Genomic DNA, 20,000 nt, shown 5'->3' on the forward strand with positions numbered 1-20,000 from the left:
CGCTCCTTGAGGTCCCTGCACGCCTGCGTTGGGTCGCGGGTCCTTCAGCAGCCGCTTCTTCTTGCGTGCTGTTGGCGGGAAAGACGTGACGTGTTACAGATTTTGAAAGGAATGGATTATATTCCGTTTCAATTATTTCTATTATTATCATCATGACATTTTATCCGTCATATTAAAAAAGACCTTGAGGATGCATAAAATGAGCACAAAAAACGACCGATTCAAGTTATAAAAGAAATAAAGAACAATAAAACGCTTGATATAAGTACCTGCAACATACGCAGGTGGCGTCTGTGGCTGGCTGCTGAGGAACAGGTGGTCGCGGACTTTGTCTGGCAGAGCGGAGAGTACCTTGGCTCTCACTTGCGTCACCACACTGGGTACGTAGCGGCTCTGATGGGCAAAAGGGTTGGAATCAAGCATATGAAAATCGTGATGAGAATGTGTTCTGAGATTATAAGTATAAGTAAAGGGTTTGTCTAAATTTTCCGTGAATGATGAGCAGAGATGGAGACACAACATGGCATTTTTTTCACTCTCTATCTCTTGTTTATTCAGCCCGCTTTCTCTCTCTCTCTCTCTCTCTCTCTCTCTCTCTCTCTCTCTCTCTCTCTCTCTCTCTCTCTCTCTCTCTCTCTCTCTCTCTCTCTCTCTCTCGACCTTCACCCCTCACTCTCTTCTCACTCCCTCCCTCTCTTCTCACTCCCTCCCTCCCTTCTCACTCCCTCCCTCCCTTCTTCCCTCCCTTCTCACTCCCTTCTCCCTCACTCCTTCCTTGCCGTACCCTACCCCTCACCCTTACCTTGGGGTCCTGCCCTGCCACGGCGTCCACCATATCGTCGACGACCTCCTTAATCTTCTCCGAGGGCTTAGCTCGATTCAGGTGGGCGGAGATTGTTATCTTAAAGTCCTTCATGTATTCGTCGCCGTAGGAATTCCTCACGTCCTCGGGGCATTCCTCCCAGAACCTGTCGAGGGCGCGGTGGATGGGTCCTTCCTGGCTAATGGGCGTCCTGAGAGGGGGAAGGAGAGAGGTCATTAGTCTAAGATGATAAATGTCTCTTTGTGACAGGAGATGCCTTTTCATCTCTGTCTAAACATCTGCGTGTCTATTAATCTACCTGTGTATTTTAAATATTTATACGTCTATCTTGCCTGTCCCTCTGTTTATCAGATATTCAATTTGTCGTACCAAACTATATTATCTCAATAGGAGAAAAAAAATTATACCAACACCACCCAGAGAAAGAGTCTTGCATCACAATACTCGCACAAACCCACTTGTACATTGAAACTCATATGCAACCCTCTTATAACACAAGATACACCTGGAGAAGGAATCACAAACCAAGCTCACCTATAAAGAGTAGGCTCGACGGTGTGGACGGTGATGCCCCACTTTTGCATCTCCAGCCTGAGTCCGTCGGCGAAGGAGACCGTCGCGTGCTTACTCATGCTGTAGGCCGTGAATCCGGGGAAGGTGTAGCGTCCTGTAGGAGAGGGGAGAGATATGGGGGTTAGTGGCGAGTTACTTCGGGTGGGAGGAGATGAAGTGAGGGAAGAAGAGGGGAGCGAAGGGGAGTGAAAGGAAGGCGAAGAGAGGGAGAGGGAGGGAAGAAGAAAGTGTGGGACGGTTAGACGGAGAGAGGGGTGAGGGAGAGAGAGAAAGGGAGAGAGAGAGAGAGAGAGAGAGAAGAATAAAGATAAATCTAAAGCTACATACTTATTAGCATGAGATAACTAGATAATTTTAGAAGAAATCCGGCAGAAAAACACCCAAATTCATATAAAGACAAGTTTCGAATAACAACAACCTCCTGTGATAACAAACTACTGCACAAAATAAAAAACCTTCGTAATCATATCTACAAATAGAAAAACGTAAAACAAGACAAACATGGGTGAGCGAACCCCTTAATGTACGCAGTCATTTTCATTATAAGCGGTCCTGCCATTAAAAGCGTTGTCAACAAAGACCTCGTTCTTACTCCAAAGGCTATTGTTCCCAAGTAAGACGAAGTGTTTTAGTGAAGTCTCGCCCTAACGGATAAATCAGCGACAAGGACTCATTATTAAGATAGGATTCCCGCAGGAAGAAGGACACAAGCAACCCTAGAAATCCCTTGAAGGCAAGATCCTGTCCGATTTAATCGCATTTTTTTATTTTGGATCTGACGAGCTCGGGTTTTAGGTTCGGGGATTTATGTCTAGGGATCAACGTCAAAGGATTTTAAGTATTAGGATTTACTTGTGAGGAATTGCGTATTAGGATTTGTGCCTGGGGATTTTTACGTCTGAAGGTGTGTTTCGGGATTTACTTGAGGGGTAGGATTTACATTTGAGGATTTACGGCTTTATAATCGACGTATAAGAAATGTTGCCTGAGGTCTTGCGGTGGGCATGAGGAAGTGGCATTCAAAGGGCTGGAGGAGGGTTCACGAGAGCTCCGCCCACCCGCCCACCCTCTGCCCCCTCGCCCACCCTCGGCCCCCTCCTCGCATATTTCACACTTCTGCAACTCATCCTGCGTCTTTTGATCATGGTACACATCCACCTTCGCCTGCAGGAGCATTGTGTACAGAGGTTTTGTAACGATATGTGCGCGCGTGCGCGCTTTTGTGTATGTGTGTATGTATATGTATATGTATATATGTATATGTATATGTATATATATTATATATATATATATATATATATATATATATATATATATGTATATATTATGTATATGTATATGTATATATGTGTGTGTGTGTGTGTGTGTGTGTGTGTGTGTGTGTGTGTGTGTGTGTGTGTGTGTGTGTGTGTGTGTGTGTGTGTGTGTGTGTCCCCTGCGATTGCGTACACGCGTCAACAACTGAGTGGTTTCGGTCTAAGAATAGTCATGTAATTGGATTCAGACGTCATGTATAAGGCTAAATCCCCAGGAGGCTGAATGTAAGGGATCGCAGAGGAGGGAAACGGGCGGGGCAAAGGGCACAGCGTTACACACGAGCGGAACGAGAGGGAAACCGCCCCGAAATGCCCTCTTGCCAAGGCCCTCCATGAGATTAAAGAATAGTTTACGAAGCTGATAGACTTCTTATTCCACTTTTTTATTATCTCTCGGGGCTTTGTCTCTCACAAGCGTGACTTTCATTTTTTTTTCTGTTATTTAAACGTACGATTTTCCTGGTCGTGGCCAATGGTTTTCGTCAAGGGGCTACTTCGTTGTGACGTGATGTAAACAAACCTTTTTTTTCTTCCCTTATGGGGATGAAAACGGTGATGATGGAAGAGAGACGAAGGCCGGAGGATAGACGGAAGGACGGGAAATAAATGAGAAATAGGAGGATAAGCGACAATCGCGAACAACCTTCGATCACGTCACGACCTTTCTGAGCTGATAGGACATGAGTAAAAAAAAAACGCAATAGAGGCGAGAACACAAGCATTATTATAATGTTGCTTCGTCACTCTTAGCAACAGCATCTAGCCTTTTTTTCTGCTTAGATGTCCGCTGTTTTGCTATGTGTGGCTCTCAGGGTCGAGACATGGGAATGTATATGCGCTAGTGTGCGTTTGTGTACGTTTCTGGTGAGTTTATTTTCTTGTGTGTATGTGTGAGTGAGTGAATGGGAGACAATTTGTATGTAATATATATATATATATATATATATATATATATATATATATATATATATATATATATATATATATATATATATGGACAGAGGAATGTATTTTTGCGTGTTTATGCTTGCATAGAATCACCGTAGACTTTATCTTGGTAACAAAGCCCCCAACCGCATACAGACTACAAGATGCCAAGAGAGGAATTCGGCACTGGAAATGAACATTTTTCTCTCGGGGGTCTTCATTAACCGCGCTGCCTTCCCGTTCCAAGGTTACAGCTCGCCTCTGGGTGTTTGAACTCTCGGGCTGACGGAACGAGGCCCCCTGCAAGTCACCGCAAGGCAAGGTCACTGCGGAGCCCGGGGGGAGGGTAGCAGGGAGGGACTGAAGGAGCGCTGAAGGAGGCTGGCGGGGTGGGGGTGGAACCGAAGGGAGGGCGGAGGCTGCCGGGCAAAGAGGGAGAGGAAGAAGGAAGGGAGATTAATGGAGGGAGAAGGGAAGGGAGATGGAGAGAGAGAGGGAGAAAGGCAGGGAGAGGAAGGGGGGAGAAGGGAAGTAGGAAGGGGGAAGGAAGAGTGAAGATTCTGATGTGATCTGATAAGATATAGTAACAGATTTGTGTACATATGGAAAGAAAGGAAGAGAGGGGGAAGTCAGACAGGCAAAACAAAAAGAGAGAGGAAGAAAAATAGAGATTATTATGTAGCTCAAGGTTCAGGCAGTGTTTGTGTTTATAAGAAGAGGAACTTGTTGCTTTAAAGAAAACGTGACAAAAGAATTAAGACGAAGTTCGGGCGGAAGGACATAGGATGTGCGCGCGCGCGCACATCCTATGTCCTTCCATGTGTGTGTGTGTGTGTGTGTGTGTGTGTGTGTGTGTGTGTGTGTGTGTGTGTGTGTGTGTGTGTGTGTGTGTGCGCGCGCATTTATCAATATATGTTACTTTTATATTTATATAGGCAACAGTGGATCACTGCTTGTGTCTACAGGAGGTTATCATGTGTGCAATGTTCTATATATATTCGCCACATTCTTCTTAACAATAGCTTCCGGCAAGTAAATGCTTTGACGTCAGCCTCTCGCGACAAAGGATCGAGCTGACAGAGGGCATTACACTAAATAAACGCAGCAACTTTTATGCTCCCGTGACTTTTGCATTTGTTAAATAAACTGAAGAAATGACAGTGTGGGAATCAAGGCTTCTTTCGGATGTTCTCCATTTTCAACAATGTTCGAACCGCGATCACTTTTATATAAAAAAAAAATCAAAGTAACACTCACACGCACACGCACACACTCACACACACTCACACTCACACACACTCACACACTCACACACCTCACACACACTCACACACACTCACACACACCACACACACACACACACACACACACACACACACACACACACACAAACACACAAATAAATAAATAAATAGATGAATTAACTAAATCAATAAATAAAACACGCAAACACACGCACGCAGTCACACTGAAACCTATACGCACCAAAGCCTGTTGAAGTTCTTGCCAGTCCACATGTCACAGTCATACGGAACAGCTGAATGTCAAGAAGCTGCGTGAGGTTTATTCATTCATTCCGTTATATATGATACGTTTCAAGTGTTTACGTAACATCGGTCAAGGTGAAAAGTATTGGCTTTCAATACTCTCCGATTTCAACAGATAAGCGCTTTTCGTTGGATTGCTTAAAGACGAAGTAAATGAGAAGGTAGAGAAATAAATAGATTAAAGATGATATTGTGATTATTATCGATATCACTATCATCAGTGTTATTGTCATTCTCATTTTTATAATTGCCATCATCGTTATTTTTATGATCATTATCACTACTACTACTACTGTTATTATCACCATTAAAAGGAAATGGCCTAAACAAAGAAGTAAAACAAAAGCGTCTCGGAGGAAGGGGGGGGAGGGGGCGCCTCCACACCAAAGACACCACATAGGATGCGAAGGCCAACCGCAGGAGAGGGTGAACATGTCCTCAACTTCCCTTCGAATACATAGATAGCATACAGACGGGCGCGAGTATAAACAGGCGACCCCATCAGATTTCCGGCCCAAACACCAGGATGAATCACCCTCTCCTAGCAACATGAGACGTGGGAAAGAGGACTCGGTGTGTGAGGTTCTGTAAGGGGGCGCTGGTGATGGAGACCTGTCCGTCGGGAAAGGGACTTTTCGCTGTGGGAAGTGAGGTCCTCGAAGGAGAGGTTTCTTTTCGCGGTTTAGGAATAGCCTCCGATTGCGAGGAATAAGGTCTTTTGTTGAGTTTTAGGAGGAGCGAAGACATGGCTGGGTATCGTGGGGGAAGAGAGGTCGTTTAAGAGGCTGTGACAGATGTGGAGCTCGTTTCGAGGTCCGGAATGACCCTTGGCGCACGAAAGAAGTCTCTAAAAGGGCTATAGAAGCGACGACTTTTTCGAAGCGATCTTCATGTGAAAGACTGCAGAAGAATACCTTCTTTAAAACAGATTTTCTTTTGTTAAAGGTTGAACGTATTTGTATGTAAATGGAATTGTCGTTAAAAAGAATGGAACAATAACAGTAAATGATTTTACAGCGGGGATATTTTCTCGTTAATGAGGCGAGTGTAATGAGGTGCCTTTCTTGGCCGCCGGCGCTGCAACACTTTTTTGGGATCATCATTTTACCATCAGTAGGACTCGCTCGGGGAAGGGAAGAGGAATTTCTGATGTGTATTTCACAAGACGTACACAACATTATCGGTAAATTGCATGTTTGTCAGAAGAGGTGTGTATGTGTGTCACGTTATTTTTTTCTTCTGGGAATAAAAAATACAAGTAACAATACACGAAAGAAGAAAAACAAACTCAGCATCTGAGAGGAAATTTGGTTCTTAATCCGCTCCACGTAAGGGTGAAATTTGGTAATTGCTCTGTCATGCTGATGCCCTTGGAGCCCTTAGGCCAGTACACTCAACTCCTCAGTGAATGACTTCTTGGCATATCATTAATTCATCGAGAAAATAAAAAATAAAACAACAGAAAAGGTCTACCGGCTGTTCCAAACATCTCTTAGATTATCTTTTTATCTGCGTAGGTCCTGAGGTCGTGCTTACGTTTCAAAAACCACCCGACTACGTATTTGTTCAAGCTCGGATGTGCGTGCTGTCCTAAACGTCTGCGTGCTCGACGCGGTGAGAATTGTCATGCCTCCGCCACCCTGGGAATCCGTGCGTATCGTAGGCGCCGTGATAAGTTATCGTAACAACTCCTACACAACTGCAGAGAGCACGGAAATCACCCGAAACTGTGTCCGTGGCGAGAACGACCTCCTGCGACCCTCCGCCATCCACGCTCTCCCATGACCTCGTCCCACTGTCCCCAAAAGCACGGCCGTGTTTCTTTCTGCTTCTGATCTGCCTGTGAGACTCGCGACACATCCTCGGCCGGCCTCTGAGTCAGCCAGCGTTTACATTGTTTCGTGTCCAGGTTTGCTAACACGCAGGTGTAAGTCTTACCAAAATACACTTACGTGCCGCTCGTAAATTTACACACTTACACACACATTCACACTCACACTCACACTCTCACACACACTCTCACACACTCTCACACACACTCACACACACACACACACACACACACACACACACACACACACACACACACACACACACACACACACACACACACACACACACACACACACACCTTGCTCTCTCATGCGTATCAATACCTCCAAACCTCGCTGTTTTTCGACGTATTGGGAAAGCTTTCAAGTTACAGGTGTTTATACTTTTCTATTACTTCTAGATGAATACAGTTTAAAATCTGCATTGTTTAGCTGAAAATAAAAGCTATCAATTCGCCTCGCCGTTGCATTTATATGAAGTGTTATAAGGTAATTCGGGCAGATTATCATGCACTGAGTTCATGCTTCACCTCCTTTCTCGCTCTGTCTCCACGCCACGAAACCGTTCAACATAGACGAGGCGGCCAAATAAAAGAACAACCCCCCAAAAAAATAAAAATAAAATATACGCGAAAATCTGCCGAGTCATCAACCCAGCGGCATTTATTCAACACGGGAACCTGAGTTTTTTTTTTCTCTTTTTTTTTTTAGGAGGGGGGGTGGGGGGCACTGTTTGAGAATGCTTGTTTCTCGTGAGGCTCGGGAGTTCGTGTCTCGAGATGCTCAAAATATCAGACGATATCAGAGGATTTCCGGACGTCGGGAGGTCTTGCATATCGTGAGTCTCTCCGGGGCGTCAAGAACTCGATGAAAATTTCACATTTATGACGGAAAAAAAATTATCAATGTGTTGATAAAACGGTAAAAAAAAGGGTCTATCCTCGTCAGAGCCTATTCATATCCTCCACGAAGGTCTCGTATTGACAGAAATTCGTAAAGGAAATATGATTAAAACATAAAAAGCGCATATATTGATTCTAACGAAAATGATCCGCCTTACCTGCCAGGGAAGCCACGAGCACGATCCTGCCGCTGGACTTCCTGAGGAGCGGCAGGAAGGTCTTGGTGACGCGGATGGGGCCCAGGGAGTTCACTTCGTAGACGCGGCGGTACTCGGCGATGGGGCACCACTCGATCTCCGTGAAGGCTGCGATGCCCGCGTTGTTCACGACGGCCCACAGGTCTGGAGGGAGGCCAAAGGTCATGGGTGAGGGGGGTTAGCGGTGCTGGTGTGTTGTGTGAGAGAGAGCGTGTGAGAGAGTGTGTGAGTGAGTGAGTGTAAGTGTGAGTGTGTGCGTGTGTGTATGTGTATGTATGTGTGTATGTATGTGTTTCGACATGGCCGCCGTCAGTACTACCATCATATCTCCTCCCAGAATACTCCGTTCCCTTTCCCATCTTCCGTTGCCCACTCCCTGTCCCCCGCACTGCTGCCATCATCTCCCGCTCCTCACCTAGACTCCCGAGGTCGTCCTTGATGAACTTGTAGGCGAATCGCACCTCATCCTCCTTCGTGACGTCGAGTCTCACCACTGTCAGCTTCGAGGAGGTTTCGAGCTTGAGCGACGTGGCGCCCGTGCCGTCGGGCTGGAGGCACCCGGCGTACACCTGGAGAAAGAGGAGAGGAGGAAAATTAATATTAGGGCATCGGGGCGCGGCAGGGGACGGGGAAGGCAACGCGTCCAGGGCGGGTCAAGAGAGAGAGAGAGAGAGAGAGAGAGAGAGAGAGAGAGAGAGAGAGAGAGAGAGAGAGAGAGAGAGAGAGAGAGAGAGAGAGAGAGAGGGAGAGAGAGAACTCGTTTACACAGCGGGTCTGCGCAGCGCGAGGTCTGGGAAACCGCGCCACAATTCCCGAAATTTCTCACTGGCTGGAGGACCGTGCTGGGAATCGAGAATTGGGCGTTTGGAATGGAATATGACGATGGCGCGGCTTTAGTCCAGAGGTAGAACCTCAGTAAGATTTGAAACTGTTAATACTGATAACAGAAAATGATTACACTGTGATGTTAAAAACACTATATTATTAATATAGTTAATAATAACAATGGTAATGATGATAATACAACTATAACAATACTATTAATGGTAGGATTAATAACTCCACTATTAATGATGATGATAATATTGTTGTTATTATTATCATTATTAATAGTAATACTATAATTATTATTATTGTCACCATCATCATTATAATGATAATATGGACGATGAAAAAATAGTTAGATAAGACAAAATCGACTTGGGCAACACGCGAAATCCACAAACGAGTGAAAACACAAGTAGAGAGGAAAGGCAATGGTATTTCAGCAACTCACCTTAAAACCCAGCTTATCGAGTCTTATTGCCAGCAGCCTCCCGAAGCCGGAGTCACAGCCTGTGGTAAGAAGGGAAATCAACTGTAACGTCATATACCATGTGGGGGGAAAAAGGGTTCCGATTCTACATCAATGCTGTATTAGGTTACCTCTTGAACCGTATAGAATCTATAGTATGAATGATATATAAAGAGAGAATGGAATACGAATGGAATGAAGTCATAACATCCGCTAATTGTTTAGTATATCCAAACATACAAAGAAAAAAAAAAAGGTACAGCAACTCAAGTGATCAAACCTTCACAAACAAATGCGACTCGAAACGTCATGTAAGGGATTACGAAAGACCCAGGTAAAGGGAAAGCAAAGAAGCTTGTTTGTGTTGTTTATTGATGACGTAACTCCGAGGCTCTCCTGTGACAGTCCCTTCTCTCTGGGAAGATTTTATTTTGGAGAGGAAAAGAAACATGACGTAAAGATCTTTGTCGTGACAGGATACAAGAAGGTGACCGGAACGAAAAGTCATTTCCAACTTTTTACGGGTGATGGAGGTTTGAATCCTTCTTTGTCACGTAAACATACACGGCATGACGCGTATGGTTATGTGGTGTTTGTTCTCTGTATTTTTGAGTAGGATAGATTGCATTTACTAGCCAAGGTTAGTAATTAGATGTACGTGTTTAGTTGTGTTTAGTTATTATGGTATGGGTTTAAGATACTAAATGTGACTGTAATGTAATACCATTGAAATCAGAATGCGAATTGAATGGAAAATTAAATATATATAAATAGCAAAAAAGAAAAGAAACGTGGTCAGATCAATCCTACTTTAACGTTTCATCATTATGAAATGTTCTGTAGTAAAAAGAACAGGTGGCTAATTGGAGACATTAAGAGAGAGTTAAAGGAGACACACCAAAATGGCAACATCTGTGACGTCACATCCTCGAGTACCCCTCGATGATAAGACAGGTTGAGACAGAGATAAAGGGGTCAAATTATTTTTACGTGGCACTTCTAGAATGCATATAAGACGTTATATATACAAGATTGATACTCTGACGTTGTGATCTTGCTTCTTACAGAGTGTTGCAGATTCGTCAGTTCATAAATTATGTCTGAGTACATATAGGAATGAACACTGACCTTCTGTGTATGTTAATGCTTGTTGCAGCAGCTAATGAGTTGATAGAATAAATGCATGTGTCGAGAGGAGAACTGAGAGAGAGAGACTGGACAAGGAAAGACTTTGTATTGCAGATTTTAATTCAAGTCTACTTTCACGTATCTCAATGTTGCACTTACGTATGTATATAAGAACTTGAATAATCACTTTTCGGCCCTTGACGCAATGAATATAACAATTAAGCCAAGAGGATGAGTCATGAATCCACGGATCTATAAATAAGATCAATCTTTGACTATGCAATATTTTTAATAGATTTCCACTGCATGTACTGCATTACATATCAATAGATCAACATTAGCGCTAAAGGTAAAACGTTGCAGGGTGATTGCTCAGGGTTAAGTGGGGGTGGGGGAGTGAGGGTTAAGGGGGGGGGGATGATTATATGAGTAGCAGGTAAGAAGGAAAGTTTTTCCTCTGACCTGAGGGTGTTGTTCGGGCGGGCGGGGGGGGGGGGGGGGAGTTGACCTGGCTAATAATAAGGGTGTCTTTGTGTCGCGAATTATGTGTGTATTCGTGTGTGATTTATTTGCGGTCGAGTTTTTTTTTACAGTGTGTGTGTGTGTGTGTGTGTGTGGTGTGTGTGTGTGTGTGTGTGTGCGTGTGTGTGTGTGTGTGTGTGTGTGTGTGTGTGTGTGTGTGTGTGTGTGTGCGTATTTGCAGCAGCTCCAACACTCCCTAGGAACTCCGCCCTGAAGTTAAATGTTGATGCCCTTGGGTACGGGAGGGAAGTGGGGGGGGGGAGCACAGGGCAAACACTAGATCGATCCTTCACTCTCAGGGCACGAGGTAGTGAAAAAATAGGGCCTGGCAAGGAGAAAGAGGAGAAGAGAATAGAAGGAGAAAAGAGGAGGCGAAGGAGTAAAAGAGAAGAGAGGGGACAGGAAAGGAGGAAGAGTAAGTGGAAGAAGACCAAAGGAGTAGGAGGAGAGAGAGGAAGAGGAAGTAGAACAAAGAGGGATATGGAAGGAGGAAGTGGCAGAGACGAAAGGAAGGAGAGGAGGAGAAAGTAATTAGAAGAGGAGGCAAAGAAGCAGTAAAAGAAAACAAAGGAATCAGAGGAAAACAGAGAGCTAGGGAGCAGATGAGAAGAGAAAAAAGAGGCAACAGAAGAAGGAATAGAGGGATAGAGGAGGAGGAGAAGGAGGAGGATGCAACAGAGGCGAGAGTAGGAAGGGGAAGAGGCGGACGTGGAAGTAAATGAAGCGAATGAAGGTATAATTGGAGTGGTAATGACGGAAATGAGGAATGTAAGTCGTGTTAGTGCAGGGCTGGGAGCAGACGTAGGTGGGTTTATGGGAGCGCATGCTAATGAATTCGTACACGCAGTCATGCGTACACCGACACACATACACACATGGATGCATACACATACATGTCCGCAGTCGCACCTCCAGACACAAGCATACACACAATGGCACACTCATACACGTACACATACACACGATATTGCACCTACACACGTACGTGTGTGCACTCGCATCCCTACATGCATGTACACAGACATACACACACACACACTCACTCACAGACCCCGCCCACCACATTCACACACACACACACACACACACACACACACACACACACACACACACACACACACACCACACACACACACACACACACACACACACACACACACACACACACACACACACACACACACACCACCACCACTGACAACACACACACACACACACACACACACACACACACACACACACACACACACACACACACACACACACACACACACACTCATAAAGATAGATAGATAGATGGATACTTGAGACACAGGCCGATAGATGCACAGGCATATTTAAAGCGAGGAAGGTGAAATTTGCGCCATAAAATATCTCGAACGACCTTCACTCAAAAGACGATGTTAAGGACTCCATTTTTTTCACAAGAAATTATTCCTACTTCTTCTAACTCTTTCCACAAATAAGATTCACGAAAATATATTAAAGACGATGACTTGTGGCTTCCACCAGCAGGAGGAGGAGGACCTTGCCCGAGCATTTCCTGACGGCGAGGAGGCCATCGTTTAGCGCGTCTCGTAAAGCACAGGGAAATGGCCGCTAATAACTATCCGCTGGGATGGCTGTCACTCCAATGTGACTTTCCTTTGTCTTCGTCTTTTTGGGGGGGGTCGGTTATCAGAATCACCGTTTGAAGCTTTTTTTTTTCCCCCGAAGTGAATCTCCTGAAGGAATTCCTTTGAAGCATTTCTCCTGAAGTGACTCTTCTGAAACAAGTCTAATGAAGTGACTCTCCTGAAGGAATTCCTTCGAAGTACACATCCTGAAGTGACTTCTGAAGCAACCTGAAGGAATTCTACTGAAGTCATTTTCCTGAAGGACCTTTCCGTCATCTCTGCCTGGTGTTCCTTGTGACGTAACGATGACGTCGAACTTCAGGCTGCTGATATCTCATTTCAGTGACGTCAGATTCTCGAGTTTTACGTTTCAGAGGACCAGTGACAAACGCAGAAGTCAAAGGTCATTTTTAGTTAAGATATGTCATATCCTATTCGGTATCGTAAGTGGGTACATACTTGTGGTTCATTAATTACCCCAACTGTAACATATCAAATGATTTCAAGTCTTGTTTTTTGACACTGTGTAATCTCTATTATCTTAGTTATCACCAAGGGGCTAAATGGGAATAATTTGGAGTATTAAGAAAGAGAAAAGTTATTATCCGCCACTAAACAACACTAACGAAGTCGCCTATACAGTTTATCACATAACACGCCTGAGAGAAAGTTTTCATAAGCCTAGTGTCTCCGCCTCTGGCTGAGGTTACCTGGCCCTGTTACCTGCCCCTCTCTCGAGAAATGATCAGGAAGTGTCCATGGATCCCCTTTCCGCCATCCGGGCTGCCCTTCCTCCTGCCCCGACGAAGGACATACGAAGGGCATCTCACGAACAAAGCAACTGGGCTCTAATGCGTAGAATGTAAATTTGAGGCTCCTTTTCCGAAGCTCTCCTGCCTGTCCCGTTGATGATGATCTCCATATTTCTCTGTTGCCGTTCCTCCTATCCAAGGCAAGGATAGTCCGAGGGCATCAGATAGTATAACGCTAGAAAGAGCTTCGTTAGATAAGGCTCCCTCTTCGACGGTCATCTGTAATCAGCACCGCCTTGCCGTTGCGTCGATGCTAGACTGAACTTCAGTTCATTCTTGTTCCTGAAACTCACCTGCTTACCCCGTTGATGCCCTTCCCCTACGCATTCCTCTCTCCGGGCTGCTGTTCCTCCTGACCAAGCGGAGGACGGACAAAGGGTAGGATATCAAAATCGAGTTTCCCTCTCCGGAACTCACCTGTGATGAACACCGCCTTGCCGTTGCCGTCGATGTTCTTCCTCGGCATGGCGTTCATCGCTGCCTTCATCGCCCAGTCGCCGATATGGGCGGCCATAAGACCCAGGGCGAGCCACGAAACCGCCCACGACCGCTGCGAGACGATGACGAGCGCCACCCACGCCAGGAGCCACGCGGCCAACATGTGGTACCAGGTCATACCCATGCTGAAGGAGGCTTAGGATTACGTCCAGGGAGGGGTATTCTCGGGTATCTGGAGGGCCTCCTGGACACGTCTTCAGGAAGGCGAAGGACCTGCTGTGCGCTGGGTCGTCCCTCGGTGACGGCGGCGAGGTCGAAGCGGCGTCTCCAGGAGCTGTCTTGCTACTCGCGCATCACAGCGATCGCGAGCATCAGCCTAGAAACAGACAATAAGAAAGATTAACATCAAAACAGAATTGCCAACAGAAATGAATAAGCAGATGAATATGAATATAATACTTGTTTGCTTGTTTTTTTAGTCTGCCTCTCTTACAAAAATTGTACAGTCACTTTTATGTGTTCCTTACTCATCGCTGCCAACGTGTGAACCAGCTCTTACTCGTATTGACCTGTGTCTCGAAACTGACAGGTTGGTTAGTGTACACACATATGCACACATAAACAAAAACGCTAACACACACACAACACACACACCGCACACGCACACGCACGTGCTTCCTTACACACAAAGGAAACGCCACGGAATAAGGGTCACTTTTTATTGCTCTCCGTCCTTCGCGTGTGCTCGCAATTCGCTCTCTGGAGGATTTCTGCGAACAATTCTCTGTGGAGGGATGCTGGGGCCGGAATGCCTTGCAGTTTCTTTGTTTTTTGCTGCTGTGTTAAGGCCTTTTCTGTCTGTTTCTAATGCAATTCCTGTTTCTCTCTCTCCTTTTTCTTTCTCTTCAACATTTTCACTCCTCTCCCCATCCATTCATCCATATATCCAACTAACCATCCAACAACCATCCATCCATCCATCCATCCATCCATCCATCCATCCATCCATCCATCCATCCATCCATCCATCCACCACTCCACCCACCCACCCACCTCCCTCCATCCATCCATCCATCCATCCATCCACCCACCCACCCATCCACCCAACCACCCATCCACCCACCCACCAATCCATCTACCCTTCCTTCCTTCCTCCTCATGCTATGCGAAAAAAAAGTAACAGAGACAAGAATCACGGGGGGAAAAAAGCAAATGATGAGTCAGGCGTGACAGAAAATTCCCTTCCTCGCCAATAAAATTTGCATACTAATTCGGGGGGATAAACGAAGCCCATCTCGGAAACAGTTTATGGAGCGGAAAAGCACTCTAAGATGTCTACACTTTCCTTCAAGAAATTTGCATAATCCGATTGTTCTGGGAGGAGGAGTTTCATCTTAGAAAGGGAGCTGTTATGTCTTGAGCAGTGCATTAAGATGGAGGTGTGATTAAAGCTAGGAATCCTTAATGAGTAAGGGAAATAAATGCTATTTTATAAAAAAGAAAAAAAAAAAAATATATATATATACATATATATATATATATATATATATATATATATATATATATATATATATATATATATATATATATATATACACGCACACACACACACGCACACACCACACGCACACGCACACACGCACACCACACACGCACACGCACACACACACACACACACACACACGCACACACCACTCACACACCATACACACAAACACACCACACACACGCACACACACACACACACACCACACACACGCACACCACACACACACACACACACACACACACACACACACACACACACCATACATATATATACACGTTAAGCAATCAATTCGAACATAGGTACGAAGAAAGTCATTTCTTAGAGTTGGAAAATATGAAAATACGCCTGCTTTTGGGATCAAAGTAAGTTCAAACGTTATCTTCGAAAAGGCAATATGAGAAGCAATAAATATGAGAATAAGCACAATAAAATTAGACTCGCCATTCCTTAGCTCTCTAGACAACAATAATATTACGTGTTTTGGTTGCTATTGGAGCCGGTATGATCTTATCACCACCTCTATCTTTATAACAGTTTTATCCCCGACAAGTGCGTAGGTAGTCGACCGCTATCACTGGAGGCATAGAAGCTTATCTTATCGCTATTTGCCCTTTTCCTCCTCATTAGGCTTTGCCTGTGAATATCAAGGCCGTTCCTTATTCCATACTCATGAACGTACCAAGAGATGAACGGGGCGGGCGCGCTGATATCAACAGGAAGTTCAGATCAGCTCCATTAGGTGTCACTTCCATGTCTGCTGGCTCTCTCTCTCTCTCTCTCTCTCTCTCTCTCTCTCTCTCTCTCTCTCTCTCTCTCTCTCTCTCTCTTTCTCTCATGACCTTCCCTCCGCGTTCTCCAGCTCTCTCTTGCTGGCGCGTTCTGTTTCTCGCTTTCTCTCTGTTTCTCTATGTTTTTGTTTTGTTTTTTTTAGTTTCTTTTTTGTCCTCTCTCTCTCTCTCTCTCTCTCTCTCTCTCTCTCTCTCTCTCTCTCTCTCTCTCTCTCTCTCTCTCTCTCTCTCTTTCTCTCTCTCTTTCTCCCTCCCTCTCTTTCTCTCCTTCTCTTTCTTCCTCTCTCCCTTTCCTTTATCATATCCCTTAATCTCTAGATGCGTTTGGCAATTCCTAAGATACTGCCTTGTTATATACACACATGCTAAATAGATAAACAAAGACATGGTAATTGTGCAGCAAATAGGTTCTACCTAATTACTACACACATTTATACACTTAGTAAAGTACTCAGACAAACACGCGGACAAAAAAACGCAAATATACAGACATATGGTAAAAAAGGGGCACATCGTTGGCATATGTGGGAAGGGGAGGCACTACCACACGACGGGAAACATAACACTAGTTCTTGCTAGTTCTCAGGCGTGTGAATCTCCCTGTGTCGTAACCCCCCCCCCCCACACACACACACACACCGCCCACACACACACATCTACCCCCCTGCGAGAACGAGTAAAAACATACAAGCCTTTTTACCCGTGATAACTAAGCCCACGTATGGGAAAATGGTGAATCAGAAAATGAAAGAGAGAGAGGGAGAAAGAGAGAGAGAGAGAGAGAGAGAGGGGGGAAAAGAGAGAAAGAGGAAGAGAGAGAAAGAGGAAGACTGAGAGTGAGAGCGAGAAAGAGAGAGAAAAAAAAACGGCAGACAAGGAGAAGAAGGGAGTAAGGAGTAAGGGGGAGGATCGCAATTTATCTCCACCGTCGCCGCAAACTTGACCCACGACCCTCGACCGCAATTGATGTCTCATTCATAAACGGAGGCGTCTTGGCTTTGCGTGGAAACTGCATCTTCGAAATTTTGGAGGATTTTCCGCCTACGTCGTCGATATTTTGCCTTCGTGTGCTTTGACGTAAGTGCTTTCTTTGCTTGGGCACTGAAGGGTTGGTTTAGCAATCGTTTAGAGACAGAAATGAGAGATTGTTATTGCTTGCCAGATGCGCGCTTGGCTGAGTGAAGACGGAAATGATGAAGGGAGTAGGAGAAGGAGGAAGGAGGAAGTGGGATGGAGAGGAAGAGATAGATCGGAAAGGAGTGAGGGAGATGATAGTGAAATTAGGAGAAGGAGAAGAGAGAGATGATGGGAAAGAGAGAAGAAACAGAAAAGCACCTCTGCACAAGTACCTCACAATAAACAAACTGAAAAAAAAACAATAGAAACTCCCACACTAAAAATTCTAAAAGTCAAATATGCGTCAAGTGAATTCTGACCTGCCTCTCCGTCTAGAAAGTTCGGGAGTCATGGAATCCATCTGGAGTGAAAGGGCCATGGGGAAGTAAAATCCCACTTTAAATCTATGACTGCAACACCTATTAACAAAAGAGTGCGTTATCGGTAATCTCTCAATATCGTTACTTTAAAGAAATCTAGTTTTGATTCAAGATGAAGAGAGTTCCTATATATGATCGGCCTCGAAAGATGAGTATAATGAGCTAGTTGAAGTCTCTCCATTGAGGGTTTGTTTGCCTGGGGTCCCCGGGCCGAAGACATGGCTTACTCGCTTCATCTCCTTGCAGCTTCACTATCGAGAAAAAGTCACCGGCTGTATTTATTTTTTCAGTGTTAAGAGTCGAGTTCGGCTTTCATCACGAGGGATTTCTCCATTTCCGTTAATCAATGTGTGGGAGAGGAATAATAACAAACAATTTTTAAAAAAACGCAAAGCTTCCTGTTTGTCGTGCAATGAACTCTCGGTTGCTTACATGGCAATAGCGCTCACATTTCGTCTCGACATTAAAAAAAAACTCTTAATCCAAATCACCTCTCCAGGAACAACCACTTCCATAACACGAAAAATATACCCGAATGAAAGGACTAACGAGACAGTAACAAGCGTCAAAAAAATCACAGACACTTATCAGCAGATTCCAAGATTACCTTCACATGGACACTGTACTCTCTACCGTCGTTTCAACTGTGCTTTAACCTACCTGAGAGACGTTCGACGCTGAAATAACCAATCGCCGCAGTCAATGAAATGTCTCCTCTTCTCTCCCTTTATCGCTCTGTCTCTCACACACACCCCTTCTGTCTCCCTTCTCTCAGGCCGACCGAGCGACGTTTCCGAGCGGAGGTACTCGCTCGACTGAGCACTCGGCTGCCGTCCGGGCTGGTTTTGGCTGTCGGAGGTCTCTCGGTGGGGGGAGGGGGGGAGGGGAGGGAAGGGGCAAAGGAGGAGGATGTGGGGGAGGGAGGGGGAGGAGGAGGAGAGGGGAAGGGTTAGATAGGAGAGGCAAAAGGATGGGAAGGATGTGGGGGGGAGGGGAGGGGAGGGAATAGAAGGGGAAAGGGGTGGGAAGAATATCTGGGGAGGAGGGGGAGGGGCGAGGTAATAGAGGGAGGGGACGGGTAAGAGGGGGAGGAGGGGAGAGGTAAGAGGGGGAGGGGGTAGGGGAGGGGGAAGAGGGGTAAGAGAGAGGGAAGAGAGGGTAGGAGGGGAGAGGGAAGAAGAGGAGGGGGAGAGGAAGAAGAGGAGGGGGGAGGGAAGAGAGGGTAAGAGGGGAGAGGGAAGAGGGGAGGAAGGGACGTAGGGAAAGGGAGACAGAAGGGGCCAGGTGATAGGAAGACCGTGGGGGGGGGGGGGGGTGCGAGTTATTATCGCCACTGACGCTGGAAGTGGATGTGCGTGTAATTCGTTGAGGGGATTCACCGGCGTGCAGTATAGAGGGCTGAGATTTATTCCTTTTTACACACACACACATACACACATGCATAATTGTATATATATGTATATATATATATATATATATATATATATATATAATATAATAATCTGTATCTATCCATTATATATATATAATATAATTTATATATATAATATATATATATCGTATCATCCATATATATACGTGTGTGTGCATAAATACACAGACACGCATACACACCACGCACACGCGCGTGCACACGCACACACACACGCACACACACACGCACACACACACGCACACGCACACGCACACGCACACCACACACACACCACACACACACCACCACACGCACACACACACGCACACGCACACGCACGCACACACACACACACACACACACACACACACACACACACACACCACACCACACGCACACGCACACGCACACCATATACATAAAAAATATAAATAATAATAATAATAACATTATATATATATTATATATATTTTATTATTTATATATATATCAATATATATATATATATATATATATATATATATATATATATATATATATATATATAAAGTATATACATATACCATCATCAGCCTGATTCAGTCCACTGCATGACTTAGGTCTCTCTCAATCTTTTCTAACTTTGTCTGTCTTGCGCTTTTTGTTTCCAGTCTCGGCCCCAAAATTTCGTTATTTCTTCATGCCATCTTTTCATTGGTTTGGCCCTTGTCCTCATTATATTATGTACAGCCCACTCTGTTACTTTCTCTGTCCATCTGTTGCCCTGGTCTCCGATGGATATGACCTGCCCATTGCCGTTTTTTTTCTTTTTGGTGCTCCCAAGTAC

The 20,000-nt window shown here is 45.1% G+C and overlaps 1 protein-coding gene across 1 annotated transcript in view; it reads right to left on the bottom strand.

Annotated features, from left to right (window-relative positions):
• Positions 1–18,584, bottom strand: part of LOC119578739 (short-chain dehydrogenase/reductase family 9C member 7-like) — a 19,519-nt gene extending 935 nt beyond the window's left edge. Inside the window, exons 1-9 of the mRNA XM_037926348.1 lie at positions 18,421–18,584; positions 13,907–14,303; positions 9,394–9,452; positions 8,533–8,686; positions 8,079–8,261; positions 1,358–1,490; positions 803–1,013; positions 270–393; positions 1–68 (exon numbers count right to left, since the gene is read on the bottom strand). The exon at positions 1–68 is cut by the window's left edge and continues 935 nt beyond it. Of these exons, the coding sequence (XP_037782276.1) occupies positions 1–68; positions 270–393; positions 803–1,013; positions 1,358–1,490; positions 8,079–8,261; positions 8,533–8,686; positions 9,394–9,452; positions 13,907–14,111 (1,137 nt within the window). The 5' untranslated portion in view covers positions 14,112–14,303; positions 18,421–18,584. The remainder of the gene's footprint in view (positions 69–269; positions 394–802; positions 1,014–1,357; positions 1,491–8,078; positions 8,262–8,532; positions 8,687–9,393; positions 9,453–13,906; positions 14,304–18,420) is intronic.
• Positions 18,585–20,000: the final 1,416 nt, after the last annotated feature.

This window comes from Penaeus monodon, chromosome 11 (genome assembly GCF_015228065.2).
Source record: "Penaeus monodon isolate SGIC_2016 chromosome 11, NSTDA_Pmon_1, whole genome shotgun sequence".
Lineage (NCBI taxonomy): Eukaryota > Metazoa > Arthropoda > Malacostraca > Decapoda > Penaeidae > Penaeus > Penaeus monodon.